The sequence below is a fragment of the Stegodyphus dumicola genome, chromosome 5 (assembly GCF_044657685.1).
Source record: "Stegodyphus dumicola isolate Sdum_Otavi_A_Nest chromosome 5, ASM4465768v1".
In the NCBI taxonomy this organism is placed as follows: Eukaryota; Metazoa; Arthropoda; class Arachnida; order Araneae; family Eresidae; genus Stegodyphus; species Stegodyphus dumicola.
Genome location: NC_140772.1, coordinates 54086799 through 54100919, shown reverse-complemented (window position 1 = coordinate 54100919; position 14121 = coordinate 54086799). Strand labels below are relative to the sequence as shown.

General features: G+C 34.1%; 1 protein-coding gene across 1 annotated transcript in view; it reads right to left on the bottom strand.

Moving 5' to 3' along the window:
• The window catches only part of LOC146997102 (uncharacterized), a 90579-nt gene that overhangs the window by 23390 nt on the left and 53068 nt on the right, over window positions 1-14121 (bottom strand). The window contains exons 18-22 of the mRNA XM_085816667.1: window positions 13483-13616; window positions 11572-11699; window positions 7816-8022; window positions 5489-6048; window positions 2241-2371 (exon numbers count right to left, since the gene is read on the bottom strand). Coding sequence (XP_085672793.1) covers window positions 2241-2371; window positions 5489-6048; window positions 7816-8022; window positions 11572-11699; window positions 13483-13616 — 1160 coding nt within the window. The remainder of the gene's footprint in view (window positions 1-2240; window positions 2372-5488; window positions 6049-7815; window positions 8023-11571; window positions 11700-13482; window positions 13617-14121) is intronic.

The following is a 14121-nucleotide window of genomic DNA, read 5'->3' as shown; positions in this document are numbered from 1 at the left end:
AAAAAGAATTTTTCTTAAATATTATTTAAATCCTGTAACTGAGTTGTTATAAAATGTAAGGGAAATAATTCTTTTAATTATACTTATCAGATTTTTTACCCTTACTTTCAACAATACATATTCTAAAACTCCTCCTTATTACTTTCTTAAGTATGCAAATCATAGAATTTGCTTTACAATACCTTTTAACAGATTGCTTTCCAGTACGAACAATCAGTAAGAAGACCATTCATGATCGGACCTCCTTTGGCAGGATAGACAAATATTTTCACTTCCGTCGATTACCCTATTTTCAAATTCTTACTAAGCTGTATTGATGATGTGACACGTTCACATGGTCACATCATCTTGACCGTACATGGTAGTCCCGGCGAATTCGCAAATGTAACCATCTTCTATTCCACACATTTGTGTAAAATTGTACATAATTTTACACAAATATGTGGTTACAGATCAAGGAAAAGTTAACTTATTGGCATATGTATTCAGTTTGACGAAGATTGCAGCATTTGGTGGTAATTTTATTTTTTAATTAACCCAAATAAGTAAAACGTGTAAACCCAAAGTGATTATTTTTATGTCATATAAAAATAAAACGATAAATTTAAAATGAGCAACTATAAAGCCTCTCCTCTAAAAATTTTTAAAAAGTACATGTCACATTAATATGTGGATGACAAAAAAATTTTATTTAAAAAATGTTGGCGTTTGGAACATAAAATAAAAGTAGCGAATACTCTATCAAGAATATCGAAAGAAGTATACAATTTTAAAGGCATCCTAAGGTACTTTTCATTCTTTAAGCCTAGCATTTTCGCTAAAATGTATATTTTTGTAGTTCAACAGCTTAGAATTTTATGAAACAAATTCATAATCAAAATCGCTGTTGTTAGTTATCAAAAAATAACCAAGATGTGATTTTTGCGCAAATGTCACTAAACTATACAAATTGCTATTATCCATCACACAAGAAATGTTTTCTTTATGCGGAAATGTCCCGTTTTTCGATTTGTATGGAACTGCCGTGTGTCGAAATACTATCGAAGCACTGTCAAGACAGCTTCTGAGTATGAGACCGAAGCTTCGAAGCAGTGCTTCACTCTTAGTGCCGAACTGGCCACTCCTTCCTTTCTTATTTGAATTTAGATTCCGTGAAAAGGTAAACACGAGTGCCTCGCGGCGCGCCTTTTTACTCTTCATGGCGCCCCAGGGCGCCGCGGTGCACACTTTGGGAGCCCCTGAAGTATAATCCTATAAAATGCCAACTGACAACTCTGTAGAAATTGGCTATTTTTGAAATCACGTGGAAGATAAGGGCCTTACATCTCCTGAAATGGAAATAAACTGCGTGGGCTATAAATGCTGTAGTAGCCTAGCGTGTAAATACGATTAAGCATTTACTTCTCTTCAGGAGACTTAAAAAATGTGCAGTGCCGTAGTCGGGATTTGAACTCCAGACATTTCGATTGCTAGTTTGACGTGTTTTCCAGTTACATCACGAAGGTGCACGGCAAGGAGGAAGAAAATACATTGCTTTGTCCTCCAGCCAAAAACGAACTTTCCTCCACCATCTTTTAGTTCGGGCGCCACAGTAGAGGACATTAGACATTTTCTTTTAGAGCAGGAGATGTGAAAATTGTACCTTGCCCCATCGAGATCGAACTCCGGGCATTCGGGCTGCTAGTCAGGCGTGCTATCCACGAAGGGAAGCGGTAAAGAGGATGAAAATACCTTACAAGTGTAGTTTTAACATAACTGCCCAAAAATGTATAGTTTGATTATTGTTTAATTTGAGCCAAACAAATAGAGACTGGCTATCTTTTTAAAGAAATACTTTTCTCATGCAAAATTTTATAAGAAAAACTCCGTTCTGTATAGGACATATTATTGTAATATACAAAAAACGAAAAAATAGAAATGTGACAGAAAAGTATGAAGATATCTTGCAGCTTCCCATTCTTCAGTTATTGAAACCGAATGAAACTGAGAATAACAAAAACTGAAAAATTCTGTTATAGACCTTGGAGTTCGAGGGCTAAAATTAGAGTTTGGGAGTCTGAAGCAAGTTAGTTGCTATAGCCTAAAGTTAGAGGAGTGGGAGACGAAGAAGAAAATAAGTAAACCGAAGTAAATAAGTAAAAATTTGGCTTTTTAACATACAACATTCATTTTGTAGTAATAGAACTAATTCTAGTATCAAATATTTTAATTAAATAAAATATAAATAAAAAAAAACCTACCTGATTCAATGACATACGATGATATCTGTTGCATGACTTCCGGAACGGCACTGTCGAGAATAACCGAAGACAGCATACCGTCTGTCATTTTGTCCACCATGTTATAAGCTCGAAGAGTAGCATTCATTATCCTGCAACAGATGGCGCTGAATAAGTTCTAAAAATCTCATTCAATTTTTCTGTACAAAAACAAAACTATGTACAAGGGCGAGTCAAATGAAAGTGAGCCAATGCGAATATATGACAAACAGAGTACTTTATTTAAAGATAGTCTCCATGAACATTGAGACATTTATCCCATTGACAAATGAGCCGTGTGATCCCCGTCTCATAAAACTCCTTGGGCTGTCGATTCAAAAAGTCTGTAACCAACTCCTTCACGGCGTCGTCCGACACGAATCTGGTACCCTTGAGATGTTTTTTCAGTTTCCCGAAAATGTGAAAGTCGCATGGCGACAAATCTGGGCTGTATGGAGGATGTTGCAGCGTTTCCCACTTAAACTTTGCCAGTTGTGTCTTAACCACATCAGCGACGTGGGGACGAGCATTGTCGTGTAGCAAGATCACACCATTCGTCAATCTTCCAGGTCGTTTGTTCTTGATTGCGACACGCAGCCGATCCAGCGTTGCACAATATCGCGAACTATTGATAGTCTCTCCATGTTTAGCAAATTCAATCAGTAATGGCCCCTGACGATCGAAATAAAAAGTCAATAGCACCTTTCCCGAGGAAATGACAGCCTTTGCTTTCTTTGGGGGTGGTGAATTCAAATGTTTCCACTGTAAGCTTTGCCGGCGTGTTTCAGTTTGGTAGTGGTGACACCATGATTCGTCTCCGGTCACAATTGCAGACAAGAAGTCATCACCCTCATTGTGATACCGGATGAGATGAGTCAATCAGCGCCGAACCTCTCCGTCTTCTGGCGGTCGTTCAAAATCTTGGGCATCCATTGAGCACACAAATGCCGATAACTGAGATAATCATGAATTATGGTGTGAACCGAACCGTGACTGATGTTCACACGCTCTGCCAGTTCATCGATGCTTATCCTCCGTTCTTGTCTAATCAGCTCATCAACCTGTGCAATTGTGTCGGGGTGATTGCAAGGTGGCTTTGGCCCGGTCTTGGATCGTCTTTGCAACTTTCACGTCCTTCTCTGAACCGTTTGCTCCAACGCTTCACAGTGGCCAATGCGGTGCAATGTTCACCGTACACAGCAGTCATACGGCGACTAATTTCATGTTGGGAAACACCTTCAGCTGTCAAAAACCTGACCACACCACGCTGTTCCTCTTTTGGAGCATCCATTATGTCACGCTACCGTCTTCAACCCAGTGTAAGAGCGCTTTAAAGAACTTTAACCTCACACTTTCGCGCCACTTTCGTAAATGAAGGCTGTCTCTGTGCTACGCGCATGCGCCGCAGATGATGGACCGAACCATTCTTGCTGAGGAGGGGTTGGCTCATTTTCATTTGACTCGCCCTTATATGTATCAAATAATAGCAAATTTCAATGATTCCTTTTAGTTGCAAAAGAAATGAATTATGCATTTATGGAATAAAAAACATTCATCGCCTAGTGTTTCAAAAATTGCTTTGTACTGTGCTTTTCAAAAATAAAACTTTTTACAGTTTTAATTGTATAATCTTTGATGAAATGTAATGCAACATGGGGGTGGGACTAAAACGATTTTGTATTTAGGTATGAAATATGTAGTGTTATAAGCATATTTTTTGTACCAGTGCTCCAGACGTTATAATAAACTCAATGGCATTTATCATATATTACATGTTCTTACGTCGATCGTAAGTATTATTAAAACGTAAGTGAATCCATACCAAGGTACGTAATGTATGGCATTTGAAATGTCTTACATACCAAGGTACGTAATGTATGGCGTTTGAAATACATTACAACAAAAGCGCGACGTTTCTTAATTTTCAGTTCGATGCATTTTTATTTATATTAATTAATTCAATATACTTTTAAAATGAAATAATAATTTAAGTTTGTTACAAGGGTATTTATTGTAGTGTTTTTAATCAAAAACAGATTGAATAAATTTGGAAACTAAATTAATAATCTTATTGTTTGTCGAATAACAACACTGTCAGAACTAGCTGTTTTCAAAGCTGCATGAATGTTAAGTAACAGATCTTACATCCTCCGCCCCCTACAATAGAACACTATCAGATAATATGAATGATAAATATGTGATACCACAATGTAACGGTGAAACTTTGGGCAGACTCTATTAAAGACATATCTAATATCAGAAGATTGACCCCAATAATGCATACCTCCTCTTTCATTATTTTTGTTTATTAAGCAGTTGGTATACAAGTCTGACATTTGTTTCAGTCAAAAATAATGGTAATTTCAGATCGGTTGAGTTTATTATTAAAATAGATTATAATATATGCTAGTGTGAAACCCCGAAATCTGGAGAATGTCGACTTTCACCGGGGAATGTCAACATTCACATAGTCGCTTGGTGTATGTCCAAAATATTTTCTAAATACTCTTATTTCTGACTTACACCGGCAACTGTCGACATTCACCATGTACTGATGGTGAATGTTGAACACATAAGAATATTGTATTTTCTTATCCATAATTCAGTCGCGAAAAAACGCACTTGAGATTTAAAATAAGAATATAAGAACTTAAAACATACAGTACGTTCAAAATGAGAAAGGAAAATAATAGAAGTTAAAAACTTACTAAATTATGTGATTCAAATCTTATTTATTGCAACAACTTAAACTATTATGACACTTTGAATTGCACAAGAGGCCCTTGCTTTTACAACTGCATTTATTTGTGGAACACTTCCTTTTGTAATGACAGCGTGTACATATACTCCTCTCTTTTCGACATACTCCAGAGCATATCTGTGATTGTCGACATGCATCGGTGAGGGTCCGAATGTACAAGAATGTAATGCAATATTCGATCTTTCGCCGACGTATTTTGTGAATGTTGACATTCTCCGGTGAAACTCGACTTTCTCCAATTTCGGTCTTTCACGGTAACATATACGTGAGATATAACAATTTTACAGACAACCGCAAGACAGACACCTTGCAAGACATAACTCATATAAATTTTATTTACTGTTATTTAGTTGCGTTTTCTTTATTTTTATTGTCTCGCCTGAGTATTCAAGTACTACTGGTTTCGAGACCATCCGATAAGCACAGAATTTAAATAATCAAAAGTTTAAATACTTAATATAAAACTTACTTGTTTTGGAAAATCTTGCGTTTTTCCATCGCCTCAAATGCTGCTGACAGTCCAGCTGTCTCATAGTGGTCCAACAAATCTAAATCAAGAACAAATTTCGCTATACGCTTGATCTCGGAAATATCAGCCAGTGTCTCCCAGAATCGTTGGGCAATATTTATCACGTCGAAACTTTGCATAGAGTTAGGTGAGGAAGCCTTGATGGTCTGGTTCAAATTCCTCACGACTTTCTTGGCAAATGACTCTTTGCTCATAGAGCATAACTCATGGTAAAGAGCAATTTCTTTATCTCGTGAGATGAAACTTTGCAAATGGGATGGTAGTTTGCTGGATGTATAGTTGCAAAATACATGAAACATTCTATTTGTGACGATGTAGAGCAAAACGCTGGGATCCTGCGCTTTCGTGTAGATATTTATTCCCATTTTTTGCCATTTTGTTGGTGGCGGCAAAGCTGACAGGTCGGCTTTCCGTACCGCTGCTAACTCTTCCAGCAGATCTATGATATCGAGAAGATTCTCTTGCATATCTTCCCATGTTACTTCATCTGTGTTTCCAGCCTAAAAAATAAATGTAATTAAAGTTAAAACCTTACACAAAAAATAAAAGTTACTCATAATTAAGCAAATATGTAATCGATGACTATAAAAACATATGATATTAATCAAAATAATGTCGCAAAATTTTTATAAAAGTGATCAGTTGGACAGACTGTAAATTAAATGTGTTTAAATTTATAGCAATTAGACAGGACATTAAAATAAAATTAAACCTAAACAGATTGCCATAATCATTGGATGAAGATGACCTAGAATAGACATCTCCTGGTGTGACACAGCGCAGTGAATTGACATAAATTATTAATTAATTAAACGGAATGATTTCGATGACCACCAACGCCATTAATCATTGATTACGTAAATGGTTTTATTTTTAAATGCTAATTTTTTTCCAACCAGTGTAAACTAAAATGTTAAAGAAATCTGGTAAAATGAATGTTATCTGAAGAGGTTTCTTGGATTCGCAACATTCGCAACAATAACATTAGCATGCAAGAGTTTTATCTCGAGTCAGTTTTATCACGAAAGTAATTTATCACAAACTTTAAACAACGAATAGTTCTAAAAGAGTTTCCTTTGGGGCTTATAAAATGTACACTGTAAGAAATGTCGACCAACAGGAATAGTGGTTAATGACTCTGATTATTGTACTGTAAAAGGGTGGTAGCAAGGTTAAACAGAAGGGCTAGTTAATTCTTTTGTGCGACTCCATCGCGGTGGGAGAGCCTCGGACCCGTTTACCCTGGGCGCTCTCCTTCCAAGTTTGGGGCGGAACTAAGCTAAGTCGTACCAAAGATATTTTTTGGTCGTACTGTCACTTGTATGGTGTTCAAGCCTCTAGCCAACGACAGGCGCTATCTTGACTCCTTGCCACCATGAATTTCAGGCTTGCTCTGATGTCAGATAAGCGAGTTTAGTCACAGCACCATTTTCAGAAATAAAATGAGGTAAAAAATTTTTTCATAAAATGAACTTCGATCTGAAACTTACAAAGTAATTAATGAACTAAAGAAAAAATAATTTAGCCACAATTTCATAATAGCAAGAGATTAAACAATTCTCTTTATAAAATTCCTTTATAATTTTATATCGCGAATATTAAAATCGTGAGGAGCACTTGAGTAATTTTCAAAGATAATGGCTTATACATTTCATAATGCAATTCAATTAATCGATTTCTTTATTTAGAAGTGCACGCTGCTTTTATGATACGTAATATAAAATTATAGAATAACTTTATTAAAAGAATTATTGAATCTCTCGTTTCCATGAAACTGTGAGATAAATTATTTTCTCCTTCTAGTTCATTAATTATTTTGCGAGTTTTAAAGCAAAGCTGATTTTATAAAAATATTTTTAACCTTATTTTATTTCATCTTATTAGTCTCAAAGGCACACTGTCAGTTAAATTATTGAATGGACAAATCATTTTTGAACAATAAAAAATCTCTCTTTTACTCCCAACAACTCTGTTATATCAAATAACCTATAAAATTGAGCAATTTTCAAAAATTCGAATAGAATTTTGAAGAAAATCGCTTTGCCCCATTGCATTGCCTCCGACAAATAGTGTGTGTATAAAATTTGAACTCATTAGCTTATCACAAATTAGGTCAATAATCAATGCCAAAATTCTGATGAACATCATGAGTCAAACATATATAATATTTGACTCATGATATCATAACGTAAAATTAAATAAAAACGTACAACAAAATGCACTTGTGATTTAAAGGAAACGACGTTTTATTTATTTATTTTACTTACCTCGAATACTATTTCTTGTATATCTGGATCTTGGAAGATTTCTTCAAAGATATCATAGTAACCATGACGACAAAGTGCTCCACTAAGTTTCCTAAATCCTGCTTGGTCTAACGTAGGGTTATATAAATATCGACTCAGAGAAGAGTTGCACACAGCTGCCATGATCACAGAAATGTTTTTGTCGTTTGCTGACACTAAATTCAAAAGCTGTAAGAAAAAATTTCAAATACTTAAATATTTGAAATGTTATTCGAACCCCTCTACACTAAATCTTACATATTATTGTAAAAAAGAATTCAAAAATCAAATGACCAAGCTAGTGATATAATTCATAAATATTCTTATAAAACTATGCTAAAAATGTGCAATTTGGATAATTTTACAGTCTAACACCCCAAAGTACAATTTGTCATAAAAATGTAAAAAAATAAAAACTATTAGATGTATAAAATAAAAGCAATTATTTTGGTACCCTTCTTAAATAAGAATAATATCTATAGTTGTCAAACCATGAAACTACTAATAACTTTGAATAAAATTAAAACTCAAATCAGAAAAGAATTCCAACTGTAAAAGCTCCTGTATTTTTTCCTACATCTGATCCTGGAATGTAAAATAGTCTAAACCAGGAGTGAGCAAATACGTTTAACCACGGGCCAAAAAAGTCAATTTTAGAGCTCCATGAGGTCAGAGCCGTGACGATTTTTTGTGGTGCCCATTTGTTTTCAGGACGCGACAATTTAATTTATATATATGGATACATAGCGTAAACTTTTGCTAAATATACAAAACTGGGGGATCATATAAAAATGGACTTTGTATATTAAAAAACTTATTGAAATTTAGAAAATACTTAATAACTTAACTTAATTTATATGCATATAGTTCACGGTTGCGAATATAAAAGCAGCACAAGCATTTGTATAGACACGGTATATAAAAATGATCGTCATGAATGGTGGGACAAATGAAGAAAAAAGTATCAGATGAGATCTAGAAATGCTGCCATTTTCTTTGTGCCTAGATAACATAAAGATAAGTTGGCCTTTAATTTTTATACGCGTTTGTGTGTGATTATGACAAAGCCTCGCGGGCTATCTGCCTAAGGAAAGGGATGCCTTCGTGGAGGACTTTCTAAGGGAAACTGGCTCGTATATACGTTACACATAAGGAAAACCACGAAAACACCCATGCAACCAGCCCGTTCGCGAGATTCGAATTTTTATACGCATAGACCAGGAAAATTTGTTTCAATAAAAAGCAGTTGCTCAATCTCTGTTCAAGCAACAACAACAAAAAGGTGCATTCATAAAGGGGCAAAAATATCTTTGGATAAAGTATGAAGCTGAATCAAATGCTTGGCGAATTCAATATAAGGGGAACTTGCGATGTCGGGAGCGAAATTTGCACTTGCAGGTTTTGGGTAAAAAAAAAGCATCCCAGCATATGAAAGGTGTCCGCCGATAACATCGCGGACGAAAACGTCGCGGAGAAAACAACGCAAGGCAAAAACGTCGTGCTACAAAACATCGTGGGAGAAAACATCGTGGTACAAAACAACGTCATCGAAAATAAAGCGGTTCAAAAACTTCGCAGTTTAAAAACACCGTCATCGAAAATATCGTGGCAAAAAATAAAGTGTTTACAAATTATCGCATGACTATAACATCGCAGACATGCTTTTTTCAGGTTTTAATAATTGTAAATGAATATTCCCATAATGATTTGTGAGCGCAAGATGTGAAGAAGGATAATTTTTACTTTCACATTTTTTTATTAATTAATAAATTTTTGCTTAAAAAAGTAAGAAGGAAACTTAAGCATAGAAAATTAAATTCAACTTATAGATTATACTTTTAATGAAAAATTACCAGTAAAAACTTTATAAAAATTATTTATTAATGGCCTTTTTTAGTTAACTATGTCGGTTTGAAATTCTATTAAGTGCTATAAGTTGCATTAATTTTCTATGTTTAAGTTTTCTTATTTTCTCAGCAAAAATTTATGTTTATAAAAAAGTGTGAAAGTAAAAATTATCCTTCTTCACATCTTGCGCTCACAAATCATAATGGGAATATCCATTTACAGTTATTAAAACCTGAAGAAAGCATGTCTGCCATGTCATCGTCATGCGATGATTTGTAGACACTTTATTTTTTACCACGGTATTTTCGGCGACGATATTTTTAAAAAGTTTTTGAACCGCTTTATTTTCGACGACGATGTTTTGTACCACGATGTTTTAGAACTGCGATGTTTTCTCTTTGTGATGTTTTCTCCCCCGATGTTTTGTAGCACGACGTTTTAGCCTTGCGTTGTTTTCTCCGCGGCGTTTTCGTCAGCGATGATTTTGCCGCGATGTTTTCGGCTGTAACCATATGAAATTATTTACTAAAGTCGTTTATGTGGCAAAATTAACAAACTAGGACTAAAATTAAGCAAATTATCATCATGACAAGTTGCTCTGACAGAACACTTTTATTCCTCCATTTATGCCAATATTTAAAAAAAAATTTAAAAAAATGAAATCAGAATATACTCTCTACTTCTTTACAAACAAGAGAAATGCCTAAATGAAGTAAATTTTCTTTTTGATCTGAAAAAAGAAATTCTAATTTCTTTAAGCAATTACTTGCATTTGACACTACGTGCCTAGAAGACGAGCTTTCAGTCAGAAGTTTTCTTCTACAGTTCGCATTTCTAACACAGGTTATTGAAAGAAACTCACCTTTATCAAATTAAGAGAAACGTACAGTTGATATTCGACCTTATTGAATATATGAATGGGTTTGGACTAAAATGGAGTTTTTTGTGTTCGTCATAGTGTCGTCGAAAATATAACTCCATTACTCAATCATCCGTCACTTAATTAATCGACAAAATCAAAAATTATGTACTAGTTAATTTATATCTATCTGCCAAATAATTGTATCTTACACCTTTGAAAATTGTCAAACTGAGACAAATTTTACATTTCTATATTAAGAAAGCGCCTCCTACAACGGGCTGGTTCTACCAAAACTAAAAATACAAACTTAATTCAATAAATTCATTATAAATCGTTGTAAAAATTTTCAGGTTGTCTCCAAAGAAGTTGGATTTTGAGTTAGTAAAGACAGTATTTAAAAGAAAGAGGGCAGAATTAGAACGTGTTCCGCGTATTGAAAGCCACGTTTGCTAATTTATTCTTTTGAGAACAGTATATCTGCGGCATTGCGTTATTCTCGCTATTAGACTTGACACTCCAATATTTGATCTGAGCCATCTTGCGTGTTTTGTGTCTGTGTAGCCCTTCAGCTAACTTAAGTCAATTTGAATTTCGTTTTCTTCTGATTTAAGCCACACATGCTGGCTGTTTCTGTAAGCTCGAGCAGTGTCTTTTGTTAAACTTTTTATCTGAGTTAAATAAAAGGGTTTTTTAAACCTTTCGTACGTTTCTGTCGCAATTTCAAAGACACAGTGATAAGTCACATACGTCTCGAGAGTGCTTCCCTATTTCAATGCTACTAAAGAAGACGAAACTCTATAAAAATAATGATCATATTACTCTAAATATAATTTCCTCTTAATAAATATTCCTGCATAAGTTGCCAACACTGTGGCTTCTGAAAAATATCTTAACATAATTTTAGTTTATCCTTTTTATGCCCGAGTTTTATACATCAGTTCAAAATATAAATCAATTTAAAAAAATTTTTTTATCTGTCAAATTTTATAGATGCATAATTCCAAGAAAAAAAAAAGAATTAATGTTACTTCTCCAGGTGCCAAAACAGTCCACAAAAAAGTTGAAGTCACTTCCGGCAATAAAGGAAGAAGATTACTCGCTAATTCTTGAGTCAACGGCGAATCAGGGAATACATTTTGTATCTGTACTACAGATGCTAAAAAGAGAACAAATAATAAATAATAAATATACATGATCGAAATTATTCCTTTTAAATGTGTGAAACTGAACACCAACCCTTTGCAGTTCTTAACATATAGATGAAACTCTGAAAGGAGTTAAAGTGCTTTTCCAAAATTTTTGGACTTTTATATAAAGTCCATTATTAACAAAATACGTGCATTTATTAACAACTATGCATTTATTAACAAAATACGCTTTCAGATGCTGCTATTGAGAGAAACAGTATTTTTAGCTTATCTTCCACGCAAAGTTGCGAAGATCCAGATCTCGCAGTTCTGCCAAATACACAGGATAATTAATTAAAATTTAATCAGTTTATAACTCGTTAATAAATTACGCGCTCCTTATAACATAAGTCTTTATTTTTAATTTTAATTCTTTATCTAACTAATAATTAGAAATACATTTTACTTAAAATATCTAAAAGGTTTCGAACGATCGTCGAAAAGGGTTTGTTAAAGTTTTTTTACGCTCTCGCAGTCTACTTAATCTTCTGTTGCACTCACTCTTGCTGACCCCTGCTTTTGCCTTTTTAGCCTCATTATTAAGCATCATTTTCATCGCACTTACGCCATATACAGTTCAACAGCAAATTCACAAAATGTTTATTTAATTTAATAAAATTTTTAATTCTGATGCAGTGTTAAGTGTTGGCGTATATTTTTCCCTCTTTTCTCAGTTTCTCGGATAAGTTTTTAGTTTTCTAAGTAAGATGGCTAGATAAAAATGTTTTTTAGTCTTTTTATTATTAACATGAGTTAACTTTATTTATTAACTATCTTAACTATCTATCTTCGTATTTACGCCACATAAAATTCAATTCAATAGTAAAATCACCAGATATTTAAAAACAGCATGTCTTTAGGATTTTTGATAGACACTCTCGCGCTCTGGTGATAAAAACGTTTTATTCCTTATAGTGTTGCCACTGCTTGCTTTGAGATCTTTGAGTTTGTTAATCAAAAATACATTAAGGTTTACAAAATATAAAATAGGTAACAAAACCAATTCTTTAAATTTAAAATTCTGGCTTCCAAGTGCCCGTGTTTGGGTGGAGGGCTACGTTGAAATACCTAGAGCCTCCAAATAGGCTTTAGGTACCATCGTTTCTTTACATTGCGAAAATCATTCATACAGTCATGCAGATTCTTCATCACCTTATTTCTTCAAAAATAATACAGGGTGATAATGACTGGTGGCAACAAGTGATACGCCATTTATAGTGATTCAACGCAAAATCCTATTTTCCAGACTAACAGTGCATTTGGGCTAACGCCTCTTTTGAGCTAATAATGTATACAAATAATTTTTGTCGATATTTGTGGTCTGTAGTGTTGTTTCTAAATCCATATATAATGTACATTAGTACAGAATCATTTAGAGGTTTTGTACTATAGCTATTTGATGCAATTTTAATTACATAATTAAGAATAAATTGATCCTTTATAATCATTAATATCATTTCTGTAACCAACAACAGATTTTTTTAGTATAGTACATTGCGTGCCTTGCCACGGAAGTTTGGGTTCGCCTCCTGACATTAAAGATTAAGCAAAAGTTTTCAGATTTCAAAAAACTTATTACATTACATTATCCAAATTACATTTTGGAGTAATTAACTCATATCTTTCTATAGCTCCAAATTACATTTTGGAGCTATAGAAACATAGCTGAGCTAATTACTAAACATTTATGCAGAATTTTAAAAAGTTGCATTTTCAATATTCATTGTTGACAGATGAAAAAGAAAAACTTACTTTCATTGTACATCGCAGCATCTGACACTCTGTTTTTTAACAGACTGATAAGGGAATTTGCCACGTGTAAGGCAGGTCTTAGAGTGTGCTCTTCTCCTCCAAGTGATTCTAGCAGACGAACTCCAGAAACAACGCTGCAATGAAACTCAAAATTAATTGGAATAAACCCGTTTGAGAGAAAGAAAAATTTCTCATTTAAAAAAAATACTTAATTTCTCTAGAAATGAGAAACTTTTCAAAAAATATTCTAAAAAATACGAAATTACACATACACTCGCGAAAGTGAAAATTGCTTCATAGAAAAATTTCACGGGCGAGCGAGCGAGATGATTAAGTTTCTGGAAGTTATCTTGGCAAATATCAGGTAAGTTCATTCGTAATAAAAGATCTTACAGAATCTTTAAATATCAGCTTTAAATAAATATGGGCTCAGAATGAAATCAGTGACAAATTTGCTACAAACTCACATAATCAGAATGTATGGCTTTTTACACACCACATCGCAGACGCCTCAAATACGGAAGTTCTGGGCATTTATTGCTCCTGATAGTGTAAATTATGTGTACTGAGTTCGTAAAGTGATCCAGAGTCACATTTTATTGCTAATCATTCTCGCGAGAAATCGGTAGCAAAACTTGC